Consider the following 11119-nt stretch of genomic DNA (forward strand, 5'->3'; position numbering starts at 1 on the left):
CTGCTGAGTGTGCACTTGTGTGTGAATGCTGGGGGTGCACACTGGTGTGGTGAGAGACTGCCTGCTGAGTGTGCATTGGAGGTGATGGCCTTCATTAGCTGAGTTTCATGGGTTCCAAGGCTCCGTGATACCTGTTCTTTCACCACCCCTTATAAACATTCATTAAACACCTACTGTGTGCTAAGTACTGGGCCTACAAAAAGAGACCAGACACAGCCACTGCCCTCAGGGAGCTGACAGTCTAAAGGCCGGGGCCTTCCTCCTCCCCCTCCCCCCTCCTTGCCCCTCTCCCCCTTTTCCTTCCCCCTCCCCTCCTCCTCCCTCTTCCCCTCCCCCCTCCCCCTACTCTTCCTCTCCCTCCTGCCCGCTGCCAAGGGAAGAGCCAGCCCTGCCCTCAGGGAGCTTGTGCGCCGGGGCCATGGAATGCCCACCCGGAGTGTAAAGTTCACCCCGTGTGTTTGTGCGCGTTTGCTTTCTAAAGAAGATGGTGGTCAGTCTGCTAGCCGGGTCTTTGAGCGTTTGCCGTTTTCCTCGGAGGACCGCTCCGGACGCGCCCCCAGCTTGGTGCGCTTTCTCTTCCTCGGTCCACCAGCCGTCGCTCCTGGTTCTCTTTCCCGGGGCCCTGGCCGCTCCGCGCCCTCGCGTCGCCTGCATTTGTGTGGCACTTTGGTCCGTAAAGGACGCTGAAACGTTCCCACTTTTCTCCACTCCACTCCACTCTCTCTGCTCCAGCACTGGCGTATCACACAGGCCAGAGAAGGGTCCAGGTCACTCCTCTGTCCACGTTCAGACACACCAAGTGTTTCTCCAGTCTCACGTCTCCAGCCTGCTCAGTTCAGTGTTCTTGTTTTTGTTTATTCTTTGGTCAGATTCTGTCCCCGAAAGCACAACATGCACGTGCTGATGGTGTCAGACTGCCCTTGGGCGGCTTGGTTCCCTTTATACCTGGGACTTTCGATACCTTCCCGTTTAGTGTTTATAGCAGAGACAGTCCTGTGTGCTTTGTATGTCCTGCTGCTGAGCAGTGGTGAGTGCTTGGTAACTCCACATCCGTGAAACATTACCCACACCTCATGCAGGTGAAAAGGAGAGCCTAGAACCAGACTTCGGAGGGCTTTAAATGCCGAACAAAGCTGGTTTACACTTTGTCTGGCATGAATGGTTCTTGAACGGTTAAGTGACAGCCAGACCTCTCTCTGCTCGTGGACCATCTGGGCCCACGGGAAGGCTGGAGGCAGAGAGGCCAAGAGGAGGCCTGAAGTACCAGCGGATATTGTGGCCTTCGATGGAGAGTCCAGCCCATTGGACAGACAAGGATGCTGAGGCACTGTGGCACAGGTGATTAGCACCAGAGGTCTGACTTGAACCCCGTCTGCCACACTGAGCGGTATCAATCAGTGTGCGAGCAGTGATGAAGCCCAAGATGTTGGGGTGTGTTGTGTTCTGGTGTCATCGGGAGATGCCCGGCCATTGATATATACCAAGCACAAAGGACACCAGTCCAGCCGTGAGCTGTGCCAGCCCTCACGAAGCTTGTACTCTGGTGGGGCACTACACCTGTGGGGAAGGAGAGGCATTTAGGGTTGGACCAGTGTTTGCAGGGGCAATCGTAGTGTAGATGGGATGATTCTGGAGCTGGAAGGTGGAGATGGGGGTAAGGGTGCCGGACTGAGGAAGAGGAGAACATGGAGGAGCATTAGGGGGGAGTGTGGCTGGAAGAAGTCCAGAGAGAGGGGGCCAGGTGAGGCACTCACAGCCTCAGGACAGCACTCTCCATCGGGGCTGCAATTCTGGAGTTGAAAGGGCCTGGGCCTCCAGGCCATGATCATTGGTCCAGGGCCCACAGGTAAAGACCTGACATTTTTCTAGGACCTACTGTGTTTAATGGGAAAACTCCCTTCCTCTAAAATGATGTGTATTTGTTTCTGTACTTGTGGTTACACATAGCAGAATTAAGCTCCTTGTGGGCAAGGACTGCTTTGTTCTGGACTCTGTGTCCCCGAGGCCTGGCAAAAGCAGTGCTGCTTTGCAAGTAGTAACAGTTTTAAATTTGAATTGCTTTTCTGGCTCTCTGTCCCAGTGATCTACTTTTCTGCTTTTTAACCTGCACCAAGACTGTTAGTGATAACTGCTTTATTATAAATTTGAGGTCTGGAAGTACTACGTCCCTTTCCTTCTTCTTTTTTTTCTTTTTTTAACGTGACTTCCCCTGAGATTCTAGACCAAGAGTTCTTAACCGGGCATTTGTGAACTTGCTGGTTTAAAGAAATACATCTATTTGGTAAGTGTGTTTCCATAGAATTGGTTTCCTTTTTTAATCCTGTTTATTTTGTGCACTTACAACCGTGATTCAGAGAAGAGGTCTTCCGTAGTCTGCACCAGGCTGCGAGTGGGGTCCCGGACACACCAAAGGTTAAGAACCTCTGACCTTGACCTTTGTTCTTTAGACTATGTGACCTGTCTGTTTGATGAAATCATCTCCTTGTCCCCCTGCTTTCTTTTCTGGGTTTTTATGAAATATTCCTTTCCTAAGATGGTTTAGAATCTTGCCAGGATTGGCCAATAGTCTGTAGAATTCATTCCCTTCCTTGATCTGAAAATATGGCAGCGCTTGCCTTTTCCAGCCCTGGGGAACCTCTCCCAACGGTCCTTTAGGGTCTCTGGGAGGGGCTAGGCGGTCACATCCGACAGTTCTCTCAGGACCCCGAGATGTGGTCCATCTGGGCCTGGTGCCTTGGGCTCATGCAGAACAGCCTTCTCTTCTTGGTGGTCAACGCCAGTGCGCCATGTTGGTTCCATCCTTTCCAGTCCAAGGGTTGTCCTCTGTGGACACAGAGAAGGAAACTGAGATGAGCTGAACAGCTCTCTGTTACTGCTCTATCCATCTGAGCAAATGTCCTTGCCCTTTCGTAATGTCCTCAATGGAGCTACGCAGTCCCTTTTTTGCTGTTGTCCTCAGCTTTCCTGTTGCGAGCTTCCAGGCTCCTGATGCTTTGCTCCGAGCCTGGTGCCACGCTTTGGGTTCCATCCTCTGTCCTCGATTGCATTTCTTGTCTTTGTCTTTGTCAAGCCAGAGTTGGGCGGTGAGGTCCCTGTGCATCCTCATCACTCTCTTTGGACAGCTACCCCTTTCCATGACTCTGCTGTCTTTTTTCTTTTTTTCTTTCTTTCTTTCTTTTTTTTTTGCAGTTGGGGGTAAGTGACTTGCCCAGGGTCACACAGCTAGTAAGTGTCAAGTGTTTGGTCTGAGGTCAGATTTGAACTCAGGTCCTCCTGACTTCAGAGCCGGTGCTCTATCCACCTCTGCCTGTCTTTTCTAACCACTCCCGTGTTACTGCCGACTCCTCAGTTTCCCCCAACCCTATTCTCCTGGGCTGTCCTTTCTCCTCGAAAGGGTCTTTCCATTCTCAAGGATTTAGTTAACACATTCCTGCATATAAGTCTCCAGTGTGTATCTTTACCCCTAACCTTATGTGTAGATAAGGCCACTGAGGTCCCTCCACTTCTGAAATTCTGTGAATCTCTGGCCCTAGGAGACAGCAGGGCTGTCTCTGGGGGAGAGAGAGACTGTGTGTGTGTGTGTGTGTGCGCGCGCGCGCGCGCGCGCGCGCAGGGGGGTGGGGCTCACCTATCTGAGGGCAGGGGACTTCTGATGAGGTGGATCCATGGACTGAACAGCCAACCTCAGCTCCCTGGCTGTGACTCCTTTCCTGTCCCACAGATTTCCCGTCTTTCAGATTTGCCCGTCCTCGAGAGGACGGTCCAGAGGAAGAGGGAATGGCTTCTGCGGTTCTGCTGGCCAGGGTCCAGGTGAGTTGGAGGTCTCTTTTCTCCGTAGGATTGATTTCACGGGTTCCCGACCATAGACAGGCAGCTTTCCTGAGTTCTGGTTAAGTGCTGGGGGTGGCAGTTGATGAGAGTTAGCAGCAAACTCACCTGTCTAGACCTGTGTCTGAGGGTGCCCTCCTTGTCTCTAATAGTAGAGGTCTATTGGAGATGGTCCATCTCCTTAACTTTACTATGGAAACTGAGGCTGACAGAGGAAAACTTGTTTTTCCAGCCTTCCCCAAGTCAGTAACAGAGTTGGGGCCTGAGCCCAGATAACCTGGCTCCCCGGGACCAGCTTGACCCCCAGAACCTCTTCAGATCCGCCTCTGTCCCTCCTGGGCTCGTCCTCACCCCCAGGGCTTTGTCAAGGTGACCACCAGGCCAGCACGCATATGTTTGGTGTTGCAGGAGGCAGTGACGTTCAAGGATGTATCTGTGGACTTTACCCAGGAGGAGTGGGGGTGCCTGAGTCCTGTTCAGAGGGAGCTCTACAGGGAGGTGATGCTGGAGAACTACAGGAACCTGGTCTCCCTGGGTAAGGCCGCCTCCCAGTGAGGCTTTACCTTCAGGAGTCTGGGCTGAAAAGTGAGGAGCGCAGTCTCGGGGCCCTGAGCGCTCAGCTCACGTGGTTCTGAAAGAGAGACGGCTACTCTCCTGGACCCAGACACGCCTCTGCATCCTCCTGGACTCTCCCCCAGGTCTCGACTCCTGAGGCAGGGACTGCTCTGGCCAGACGTCCGCAGGGGTGGGCCACGCCCCTCCCCCATAGGAGTGGAACATTCAGTTTTGCCCCAACAAATAACCAAACGTTAGGGTGTTGGTATCGGGCGGGTGGTTGGAGATTGTCCATCCTCTGCTGCGCCTTTATTGTGGTGGAAGATGAGGTCTAGAAAGGGTGAGCAATTTCTCCAAGGCGCCGCTGGGAGAGGGGCAGAAGTGTGTCTCGAAACGCTGCCGGACTCCACCCCAGGCCTTTTCCGGCTTCGCCCTATCACCCCTCTCCTGCCCCTTCCTGGGAACAGAGTCTTCCTGTCGTGGGAGGGGAATCAAGACTAGTTCTGAGGACGTCCTGGAGGTGCATGCTTCGAAGGGGAGGTTGGACCAGCCGATGTCTACAACTAGGGGGGCGTATGGTGGGATCTAGTCTTGGCAACCACTCCCCTCCTGCCGCCTCTCCTCATTCATTGGAAGGAAATCCTACCCCCTTGCTGCCTCGGAGGAATCAGTAAGCATTTATTAAGTACCTACTGAGTACTGGGCACTTGGTGTATAAAGACCAAACCAAAGTCTCCCTGCCCTCGAAGATCTTAGAGTCTCTCGGAGGTAACGACTAGCGCACAGATAAGCACAGATGCAGTTAGCACCAGGTGGTTGGGGTGGACAGCAGCAGCAGGGGTGGATCCGGAACTATTTCCCAGAGGCAGCGGCTGCACCTGAGCTGAGCTTTGACGGACCCCAGGGATTCCAAGAGCCAGGCGTGAGGAGGGGGAGGCATTCCAGGCCTGGAGAGCAGAGGGACGTAGTGTGTGAGAAATAACCTCACACGCTGGCTGGCATGGATGGGCCAGAGGGTCTGTGAAGGGAAGTGATGTGGGATAACTCCAGAAAGTTAGACTGGAGCCTTGTCATGGCGGGTGGTTGGTGTTTGATCCGAGCGGCCAGGGGAGCCACCGGGGCCCAGGAATGACCTGGTCAGACCTGTGGTTGGGGAGACCGCTTGGGCAGCCGTGTGGAGAGTGTCCTGAGGATGGAGAGACAGGAAGCAAGACCGGCTGTTTGGCCATCGCGGTCATTGAGGCAGGCAGGAATGATGATGAGAGTGGACACTGGGACAGTGTGGGGTACACTGGGAACGTAGAATCAGTAACACTCAGCAGCCGAGGGAGGCGCCGAGGATGCCTCTGAAGTGGTGAACGGGGGGACGGGAGGAAGATGTCATCACAGCACCTGGAGAGCCTTCTCATCTTCTCCCCCACATCCAGGGCTTCTGGATCCCAAATCAGACTTGATCTCCTGGTGGGAAGAAGCGGAAGAACCCCTGGCGTGGCATCCGCAGGGAGGGGCCCCAAGAAGTGCCCGTCCACCCGAAGGAGGCAGTTCCGGCGGGCGGCTAGGAGCCAGCGCATGGAGCAGCCCCTCTGTGCCGTCGGGTATGGCCGTGTTAAAGTGATGAGTGGTGCAGCGGGGTAAGATGAGGGTTGGAGCTGGTGCCTGGTGGTGGTAGATTTCCCAGCCCTCTCGCCGAGTCTGAGGTCAGGGTGGTTTTGGCCGTGGCGCCCTGAGCGCTTGGTCCGTGCTCCCAGAGACCCTGGAGCAATAATGTCCCTACCTGCTCCCTCTCACATGGAGTGCTTGGAGAGAAGGGTCCTTCCAGCTCTGACATTCAAGGACCCTGTGACCCCACTTTCTCAAAGAGGAACTTTGGCCGAGTCGCTCCCCTTTCTGGGCTTCTCTTGCCTCCTCTGTGTAGTATGGACTTGGGGCTACTTGATCTCCAAAGTCCCTTGGAGCTCTCCCCTCTAGTGACCAAGGATGACCGCATCGTTCTGTGACAGGATCCCTGCTTTCGAGGTACTCCCGCCCTACTATTCCCTTTCCTGTGGGCCCTTGTCCTCCCCGCTCCTCTTCCCAGCTAACCCCTTCCGCCCGAGCTCCGGAGGGCAGGGATGTTTGAAAGGTCTGTCAAGGCCGTAGTCTCCTCATTGACCCTTCTTGGATCTCATCACGGAGCAGTTTCTTCATTCGCCATCCCCGCGCCAGGAGACCTTTAGGCCCGTGGTCAACAATGAAGAGCACGGGAGCATGAGTCCAGAGAGTGAAGATTTAGTCGTAGCCTTATTCCTCAGTCACTGTTGTCTCTGGCGGTTCACCTCACTTTGGGGTGTCCGGATCTGCTGCCCTAGAAAAGGAGATTGATAAGCTCGAGATAGTGCAGAGGAGAGCGCTCAGGGGCGCGAGGGACCCAGGCGTCATGAGCGTCGGCCAAAGGAGGCGGGAAGGTTTGAAGAGACGGTTCGGTGGAATGAGAGCCATGTGCTAGTAGTTGAAGGGTTGTCATGTGAAAGAGGGAGGAGATTTGTTCTGCTTTGCCCCAGAGGGCAGGATTAGGAGCTTCGTGTAGAAATTCCAAGAGGAAAATTGAGGCTGATATTAAGAATTACTTCCTAGTGATTTGAGGTATCCCATAATGGAATGGAAGGCTTTGAGGGCACCCTGGATCATCGCAATATGTCGTGTGTGTTCTCATTTAGAGATTCTTTTTTTCTGGTATGGGCTAGACTAGGTCACCACTGAGGTCCCTTCCAGCTCTAAAATTCTGATTTCTGTCATCACTCTTCCATTTGTCTGCCCTTCAATACTGGAAGACAACTCTCATGTCCCCCATAGACTTTTCTTCTCTGGGCCAAAATCTTCAGGTTCTTCAGCCAGTCATCATGTGAAATGGGGCCCTTCACTGTCCTCCTTTCCCTGCTTTGTTCACCGAACTTAACAACGTCCCACCTAATTTATCACTGAAAATGTAGTCTGACCAAGGCAGAGTACGTCTAGGCAGTTTATCATCTCGCTAGTCTAAGTATCCTATGCCTCTTCTAGTGTAGTCTGAGATTGCATGACCTTTTTTGGGTTAGGGTGACTGTGGTGAGGGTTGGCTTAGCTCTCTGAGGTCCTTTATAACTGAAATTAAAGTTGTTTTCATTCTCAATTTCTTTCAGCCTGGGATACTAGATTTGAGAATCAGGAATCACTTCCCAGTCAAGAAGGAGGAGAATCACCTGGGATCTTAGTAGAAAGATTCAGTGAGGATTTTTCCCAAAGCTGCACATTTGAGGAGGGTCCTATCAAAGAGATCAGGTTGTGGGAGAAGTTTCCGTATCACCACACACATCTTAATCAACATAAGACACTGCATAGAAAAGGTAAACTCTATGATTGTGAGGAATGTGGAAAGGTCTTCACAAGGCATACAAACCTTATTCTACATCAGAGACTTCATACTGGAGAGAAACTCTATAAATGTAAAGAATGTGGGAAGGCCTTCAGCTGTAATTCATCCCTTACTCAACATCAGAGAGTTCACACTAAAGAAAAACCTTATCAATGTAAGGAATGTGGAAAGGCCTTCAACTGGAGCTCATCCCTTACTCAACATCATAGAATTCACACTGGAGAAAAACCTTACAAATGTAAGGAATGTGGGAAGGCCTTTACCAACCGAGCCTCCCTTATTAAACATGAAAGAACTCATAGTGGAGAGAAACCCTATGAATGTGAGGAATGTGGGACAGCCTTCATTCAGAGATCAAACCTTACTAAACATCAGAGAATTCACACTGGTGAAAAACCTTTTCAATGTAAGGAATGTGGGAAGGCCTTCACCAACCAGTCCTCCCTTATTAAGCATGAAAGAATTCATAGTGGAGAGAAACCTTATCAATGTAAGGAATGTGGGAAGGCCTTCAACTGGAGCTCATCTCTCACTGAACATATTAGAATTCACACTGGAGAGGAACCTTATAAATGTCTAGAATGTGGCAAAGCCTTCAGAAAAAGTTCTTTATTTACTCAACATCATAGAATTCATACTGGAGAGAAGCCTTATACTTGTAAAGAATGTGGCAAGGCCTTCAGGCAGATGTCTTCCCTGACTAGGCACCAGAGAATTCACACTGAAGAGAAGCCTTATGAATGTAAGGAATGTGGGAAGGCCTTCAGCAATAGCTCCAATCTTACTAAACATCAGAGAATGCACAGTGGAGAGAAGCCTTATAAATGCAAAGAATGTGGAAAGGCATTCACCAACTGTTCATCCCTTAATAATCACAAAAGAATTCATAGTGGAGAAAGAGTCTATGAATTTAAGGAATGTGAATCAGCCTTCAGTTGGAGCTAAGCCCTTACTCAACATATATTAAAAAAAAGTAACCTGGAGGAGTATTCATTAATGTGATGAATATGGGAAAGCCTTGTGTATGAAGGGGTGAGGTCTTACTGAATTTCAGTAAATCCATCCTGGATAGAACCCCAAGAATGCAGTGAATGTGGAAAATCTTTCAGTCTTTACCACTACTGAAATCACTTTGTAGGGAATGCCTACAAATGTAAAGAGAGGGGGAAAGAAATGAGTGGTTTTAAGTCAGTCTTGTTCTCTTTCATTGCTTTAAAAGAGTAATATATTTGCCAAAAGTGAAAGAAACCCCCCAAAATATAGAGGGCAAAGAAATCATTACAAGGAAAAACCTTGCAGAAAAAAAATAGCAGTCAGAATGTAGTAGTGAGCATACAAAAAAGAGCTCCAAATATAATGAAGAAATGATATTAGGTAAAAGAAAGTTATGAGACATCTCCAAAAGAAGAGAATAATAGTGTAATACTAACTAGACACCCAAGCATGAAAATGGAACTGCCACAAAGACCCCCAAAGTGATTGAAAGGCTTTTAAAAAGAATTGAGAATTTTAGAAGGAATATGGGAGCTCATCCAATGGAATGAGAAAAGATAAACAAGAAAATAGTTCAGAACAGAAAGTGGAAATTCTTAATTTCAGTGGCTGCACTAAGGGGATCAGAGCTGTAATCCAAACATTCCAATACACAAAAAGGAATATTAGGACAGGGTTGAAAATTGGCAGATTTGAAGAACAACTGAAGTCTCTTTGGACAAAAGCAAAGCAACTGACCTTGAAGGTAGTGGTTGATGAGACAGTCTGAGAACTGTTGGCATCCCAGACAAAAACAACTGATGAAATATAGAACCCGAATTCTATATTTTAATAAATCCTGCTCAAAAAGAGCCCAGAAAGATTTGAATGAGTAGCCTAGGATGCATTAAATCCAAGAACACAGACTTCTATGATAAGGACTCCCAATTTGACAAGAACTGGGAAAATTGGAAATGTTTGGCAGAAATCAGCTTTAGATCTGCAACTCATGCCAAAATAAACTACAAATGGATATGAACCTTGAATACAAATGGTCACACCATTAAAAATAAAGGGGAAAGGAAGGAATTATCTATTTTTTACAACTGTAGTGAAGTAAAGAATTCTTGACCAAACCATAGATTGAAGTCATCACTTAAGTCAAAAGAGACAATTAAGTTACATAAAACAAAAAAGGTTTTGCACAAACAGAAGTGATGCCACAAGAATAAGAAGAGAAACTACACTGGGGGAAAAAATCTGTGTCAGATATCACTGATAAAAGTCTGATAATCTAAGATGTCTAGGGAATTAACGGAACTGTATAACACTAAAAAACCAAGTGGTCAGAGGATACATAGTTTTCAAAATAAAAGAATTGAAACCATAATGGCCTGATGAAAACATACTCCTAATTTACTCATCACAAGAGAAATACAAACAAAAAAAAAAAAAAGAAAAACAAGCCATTTAAAAGGTTTCACTTCAAGCCCTACAAATTGGTAAAGGTGACCAAAAAATGAGAACAGTCACTGTTGAAGGAGCTGAGGAAATATAGGCATATGAATGAACTTTTGGTAAAGATGTGAATTGCCCCAACCATTCTGGATAACAGTTTAGTATTATACATGAAACATGACTGAATTGTTCATACCATTTAGAGCCCCCCATGAATGTCAATCAGAAATAGATTCAGTATATACTAAAATATTCATGGCAGCTCTGTGTGTGTGTGTGTGGTAGCAAAGAACTGGAGACAAAGTAGGTGCCTACATTTTGGGGAAAGGCTCGGCAACTGAGACGTGAATGTAAGGAATATCATTTTGTTGCAAGAAGTAATGAATATGAGGAGTTCTGAGAAACATGGGGACATTTGTAGGAACTAACACGGTGACATCAGCAGTACCCGAACAAATAAACAGTAACTACCGCAGTGGAACTTCAAGGAGCGTCCAAAGGAAAGCAAACAAATGAAGAATGGCCCCAGACTGCTTGGGCAGAATGTTACTTTGTGAGTTGAGGTCACTGTGTGGATTGTATTTGCTGAACTGTCTTTCTTTGATACAAGAGAAGGTACAGTTTAGGGGCACAGTGGAGATGGTATAATTGGAAACAACTATGTTGTAAAAAGAAAAAGCATAAATAAAACTTTTTAAAAAATAAATGAGAATTATTTGAAAACATTTTATATAGCAGTTATCTCTGATAAAGGACCAATATCCAGGGTATGTAGGAAATTGATACAACTACAGAATACCGAGAACCAGGGGCAGCTAGATGGTGCAGTGAGTAAAGTACCAGCTCTAGAGTTAGGAGGATCTGAGTTCAAATCTGGCCTCAGACACTAGCTGTGTGACTGGGCAGGTCACTTCA

General features: G+C 48.5%; 1 protein-coding gene across 1 annotated transcript in view; it reads left to right on the forward strand.

Annotated features, from left to right (window-relative positions):
* Positions 1-10879, forward strand: part of LOC114042219 (zinc finger protein 383-like) — an 11228-nt gene extending 349 nt beyond the window's left edge. The window contains exons 2-5 of the mRNA XM_027860882.1: positions 3722-3810; positions 4237-4363; positions 5811-5978; positions 7542-10879. Of these exons, the coding sequence (XP_027716683.1) occupies positions 3722-3810; positions 4237-4363; positions 5811-5978; positions 7542-8719 (1562 nt within the window). The 3' untranslated portion in view covers positions 8720-10879. The remainder of the gene's footprint in view (positions 1-3721; positions 3811-4236; positions 4364-5810; positions 5979-7541) is intronic.
* The last annotated feature ends 240 nt before the right edge of the window (positions 10880-11119 follow it).

The sequence above is a fragment of the Vombatus ursinus genome, unplaced genomic scaffold, assembly GCF_900497805.2.
Source record: "Vombatus ursinus unplaced genomic scaffold, bare-nosed wombat genome assembly UNPS02014308.1, whole genome shotgun sequence".
NCBI classification, from domain to species: Eukaryota; Metazoa; Chordata; class Mammalia; order Diprotodontia; family Vombatidae; genus Vombatus; species Vombatus ursinus.